The 5,805-nt window shown below is 43.9% G+C and overlaps 1 protein-coding gene across 1 annotated transcript; it reads left to right on the plus strand.

The window, feature by feature from the left end:
• Nucleotides 1–3,425: 3,425 nt before the first annotated feature.
• LOC141147401 (taste receptor type 2 member 9-like) lies at nt 3,426–4,352 on the plus strand. Its single transcript, XM_073634634.1, has one exon. The coding sequence runs from the start codon at nt 3,426–3,428 to the stop codon at nt 4,350–4,352; it is 927 nt and encodes a 308-aa protein (XP_073490735.1).
• Nucleotides 4,353–5,805: the final 1,453 nt, after the last annotated feature.

The raw sequence follows: 5,805 nt of genomic DNA on the forward strand, positions 1-5,805 counted from the left end.
ACCCCCAATATCCAGCACCAACGGGCAATCCCCACCACCAAATGCTCCAAATCACTCACCAGATGGAATTGCTGGTATATCTCAAAAACAGAGATCTCATCTCGATCTTCAGGAAGCTTTCACAGCACTGCAGCTCCACAATCTTTTACATGAAAACCAGGCTCCCCTCATGAACATCAAAGAAGGAAGGAGAATAAAAAGACCATGTTTATTAATAAAATATAAAGTTTCACCACACCCTAAAAAGTGTCATCACCGACACAAGTGTTGTATAAAAACACATTGAACTGTCACAGCGAGCCGTCTCCAGCCGCTCTCCCCTGGCTGCAAGCTCTGACCCAATCCCCGTGATGGTGTGACATCCAAAAGCCACGCATGTTTCGTCTCTTGACATCTTCTAGACCTCAAGAGACAAAACGTGCGTAGGGCATCGATTTTGGTTGTGGCGCCTTTGCGGTGAGCCGGCTCACTGTTGACAGTTCAATGCATATTTATTATTCCATGGATATGTCTATATTTCTTGCACACGATTTTTTGTATTTTTCTATTATCATGCGCCGACCAATCTGACCAACATATAAAGTTTTAGGCACTTTTATGCTCAGTGCTGTGCTGGATATTGTCTGTCTTTATAAAAAAAAATGTTGTATTACACGCTTAGGGTTAAGATAGGCTGCTGCCTCCCCTGGAATGCTTTGATTTAAAGCTCCCGTATTGAAGGTTGTGTGTATGTAGGGGTGGGTGGGCGCTGCCCGTCACCTGAAGAGTGATCCTCTACAGTGAATCACTCCTCCCAGGTGAGTATGCAATAGGTGGTTTATAATTGCTACAGGTGGCTTTTCGTCACCTGAAGAGTGATTCTCTCCAGTGAATCACTCCTCCCAGGTGAATATGCAATGAATGGGTGGTAGGTATTCCCGTCACCTAAAAGGTGATACCCCAATGGGTCACTCTTCTCAAATGGGTAATGAGTGATTCCCCGATAGTGAGATACAAGTCTTAGGGAATGTGCTCACCTTGTGACCTATATTGGGTAGTCTACTATTGTTGCTCTCTTAATTGTGCTTTTTGCAACCATATATCTATGTAACTACTATGTAACTATGTAACTATATCCAACACCCAGTCCTAAAATAAATGTGCAAAAAGTAGTGGTGATCTCATCAGATCATCTAAAACACCAAATTTCATCCTTAATAATTCCTCCTGAACAGTATATGATGCTTGTGCAAATCCCTCTATAATAAATTAATGAAAAATTGATTAGTGCAAAAAAAATTTTAATAAACAAAAGTCCGGTGAAAAAAGTGTCAAAAAATGGAAAAGATGTAAAAGATAAATTATTATTATTATTATACAGGATTTAAATAGCGCCAACAGTTTGCGCAGAGCTTTACAATGTAGAGGGGGGACGGCACAATTACAGAACAATATAAAAGGGACAGGAGGGCCCGGCTCGTAGAGCTTACATTCTAAATGAAGGGGGTGGTGATACAAAAGGTAATAGATGTGGGAAATGATTTGATGGGGGGGGGGTGGCTCGGGGACAGTTGTTAGGTGGGTGTGGGATAGGCTTCCCTGAATAAGTGAGTTTTCAAGGATCTCCTAAAGGTGGACAGGTTTGGGGCTGATCGGACATACTGGGGCAGGGAGTTCCAGAGGATGGGAGAGGCTCTGGAGAAGTCCTAAAGGTGAACAGGTTAGGGACTGATCGAATATCCCAGGGCAGGGAGTTCCAGAGTATGGGAGAGGCTCTGGAGAAGTCCTGGAGGTGGGCAGGATAAGGGCTAATCGGATTTACCTGGGCAGGGAGTTCCAGAGGATGGGAGAGGCTCTGGAGAAGTCCTGAAAGTGGACAGGTTAGGAGCTGATCGGATATACCGGGGCAGGGAGTTCCAGAGGATGAGAGAGGCTCTGGAGAAGTCCTAAAGGTGGATAGGTTAGGGGCTGATTGGATATACCGGGGCAGGGAATTCCAGATGATGGGAGAGGCTCTGGAGAAGTCCTAAAGGTGGACAGGTTAGGGGCTGATCGGATATACTGGGGCAGGGAGTGCCAGAGGATGGGAGAGGCTCTGGAGAAGTCCTGAAAGTGGAAAGGCTAGGAGCTGATTGGATATACCGGGGCAGGGAGTTCCAGAGGATGGGAGAGGCTCTGGAGAAGTCCTAAAGGTGGACAGGTTAGGGGCTGATCAGATATACCAGGGCAGGGAATTCCAGAGGATGGGAGAGGCTCTGGAGAAGTCCTGGAGGTGGACAGGTTAGGGGCTGAGCGGATATACCGGGGCAGGGAGTTCCAGAGGATGGGAGAGGCTCTGGAGAAGTTCTGAAGGCGAGCATGGGAGGAGGTAACAAGGGAGATAGAGAACAGGAGGTCCTGGGAGGAGCGGAGGGGACGATTTGGGCGATATCTGCAGATGAGGTTGGTGATGTAGATGGGGGCGATGTTGTGAATGGCCTTGTATGTTGTGGTTAGCATTTTGAATTTTATACGGTGGGGGAGGGGAAGCCAGTGACGAAATTGGCAGAGAAGGGCAGCAGTCACGGATCGGTTAGTGAGGTGTATTAGTCTAGCAGCAGCATTCATAAAAGACTGAAGGGGGGAGGAGCCTGTGTAAGGGTCGGCCATTAAGGAGAGAGTTGCAGTAGTCGAGGTGGGAAATAATCAAGGAGTGAATAAGTTGCTTTGTGGTGTCATTAGTCAGGAAGGGTCGAATTCTGGAGATGTTGCGGAGGTTAAGGTGGCAGGATTCAGCCAGTGATTGGATGTGGGGGCTGAAGGAGAGGTAAATAAATAAAATCAACCATAAAGTTCAATCTCAAGTGGTGCAAAAATAGCAAAATTTCAGGTGACTTGTGCTTGTCCAAAGTGACTCAATCAAGTGACTTCCGGTCACTTCCGCTTTCATTTGTTATGCTCTGCTTTGTAAAGTTGTATTTAAAAAAAACACAAAATCTTAAAAAAATGTAATTTTATAGATAATGTCACCACTCTGTATGCCAGAAACATTGTATTAGTGTATAGATAAGAGGCAGAAGGCACAGAATACACTCTGTACTGTGTATCACCAATAACAACTAAAAACTGAATTTTATCCGGAAACTGGAAAATTGGATTTTATTTTGTTTGGCATAATGAGGAATCAATAGTCATAGTGCACTCAGCATGATTATCAATACCAGACAAACAGCCGCCAGTCCTGAAGTTAAGTACGTCGGTATAATGGAAGATATTCAAAAATTGCTTACGCAGTTTGTACTTTGCATGTTGCTACCAAAATGAAATTCACCACGGTTATGCAAAGTCCATCATTAGACAGCTCTCTACAGACTATTTCCATAATTCCAACCTCGAGTATATAATTCTGTCTGCTATCACTGGACGTGTCCAGTCATCTCTGTCTGGAGCTCACACCAAACCTCACCATGTTGTATCTGGACGCCATCTCTCTTTTAGTCTCTTCAGTCTTGGGACTCGTCTTGGCAATCCCTTCTAACACTTGTATTGTGATGGGTAACCTGGACATCATCAGAAAGAAAGGGAAGGTGAGTCCCACCGATGTGATCTTTCTGGCTAAGGGAATTGTGAATATTCTCCTCCAGTGTGTGCTGAGCCTACAGGGAATGTTCATTGTCTTGTGTCCGGCAGTCTTCTATGTTACAGAATTAATTGGATTTATGAACATATCAGTTTGCTTCCTAACCTATTACAACTACTGGTTGACCTTCTGGCTCTCCGCTTATTACTGTACCACCATCACCAATCTCAGCTATGGGTTCTTCATCTGGATAAAGAGAATTGTGTCAAATTTCCTGAGTCAACTTCTATTCCTGACAGCACTTGGGATGTTCATTGTGAGTGTCCCTAGCTTCTTGCTTGCCCATGCAGAAAGTATCCAGTCTTTTGAGAATGGTACAGAAGCCTCTGTTAACACACTCAATGATTTCTTTTTCTATCTTGTGCCTGCAGACACCCTAGGTGCCAATCTACCATTCTGCCTTACTCTTCTGTGCCTGGTCCTCACTTTCTCCTTTTTGCTCAGACACGTCTGGAGGGTGAAGAATAACGACTCTGGATCAACACATCCAAATCTTCAGGCTCATGTCACTGCCCTGAGGACAATCTTCTTCTTTCTTCTCATGTTTGCAATCTCCTGTATATCTCAAACAGTCACTTTTTATAATGAAAATATCTCACTGGTAATAGCAAGTTGGGATTTACAATTGTTATCTCCATCGATTGAGGCTGTCATCATCTTCCAGGCCAACAACAAACTGAGAAGGATCATTCTGAGAAGATTCTGGACCAGAAGCTGGAGGAACACAGAGACTGAAAATGTAGAGGATCCTTAACTTGAATGTCTAAATATATTCTTTAACCTTTTAGTTTGATAGTGTGATAGTGATCAACTTAAGGTGTTTCTTAAAGGATTAATTCACTTTTATCCAAAGACTGCCCATGCAGGTAAAGGGCATTTGTAGATAGAAACAAACTGTGCAGCTCTGACTATCGTTGACTAATGTCCTTGTTATAGGTGTAGGACATTTACACAACTCCTGAAGCCTGATTGAAATACTCCCAGGACATTGCTAGGACGTTGCTAAGTGGCAGGGGCATTATTCAAGTTTGGTCAGAGCTGCACAGTTTGTTTTTATAGAAGTAGGACATTTTTTAGTAAAGGCAAACTAACCTTTTAAGGCAAATCTTTTTGTTTGGGATGGAGTGTGACGGGTTTATATCTTTTGTCATATTTAATTGTTGTTTGTGTTCCTCACGTGGGTCATCCACCTTCTCGGCATGCCCCGGTGATCATTAACACTGGGATTGAAAGTGATGTGGAAACCCTAAATGTGGAGTTGTCAGCAGAGCAGGAATAGAGGGGAAAACTTCCAATGGGGACACCAGTTCTGGTGACAACTCTCTAAGGGGGGGGCTAACCATACCATGTCTAAGAGGGATTTACCATGGTTTTACCTTAATCTCATGTTGTGTGTACAGGGCAGTAAGTGATAAGGAGGCTTTTAAATGGACACTAGGGACGAGCTTCGAGTCAAACTCATGTTCGACTCGAACATAGGCTGTTTGCCAGTTCGCCGAACAGTGAGCAATTTGGGGTGTTCGCGGCAAATTCAAAAGCCGCGGAACTCCCTTTAAAAGTCTATGGGAGAAATCAAAAGTGCTAATTTTAAAGGCTTATATGCAAGCTATTGTCATAAAAAGTGTTTGGGGTCCCGGGTCCTGCCCCAGGGGACATGTATCAATGCAAAAAAAGTTTTAAAAACAGCCGTTTTTTTGGGAGCAGTGATTTTAATAATGCTTAAAGTGAAACAATAAAAGTGTAATATTCCTTTAAATTTCGTACCTGGGGGGTGTCTATAGTATGCCTGTAAAGGGGCGCATGTTTCCCGTGTTTAGAACAGTCTGACAGCAAAATGACATTTCAAAGGAAAAAAAGTCATTTAAAACTACCCGCGGCTATTAATGAATTGCCGGTCCGACAATACACATAGAAGTTCATTCATAAAAACGGCATGGGAATTCCCCACAGGGGAACCCCGAACCAAAATTAAAAAAAAAAAATTATGTTGGGGGGTCCGCCTAAATTCCATACCAGGTCCTTCAGGCCTGGTATGGATTTTAAGGGGAACCCCGCGCCAAAATAAAAAAAAAAAAATGGTGTGGAGTCCCTCCAAAAATATATACCAGACCCTTATCCGAGCACGCAACCTGACAGGCCGCAGGAAAAGAGGGGGGACGAGAGAGCCCCCCCTCCTGAACTGTACCAGGCCACATGCCCTCAACATT

This window comes from Aquarana catesbeiana, linkage group LG06, assembly GCF_042186555.1.
Source record: "Aquarana catesbeiana isolate 2022-GZ linkage group LG06, ASM4218655v1, whole genome shotgun sequence".
Lineage (NCBI taxonomy): Eukaryota > Metazoa > Chordata > Amphibia > Anura > Ranidae > Aquarana > Aquarana catesbeiana.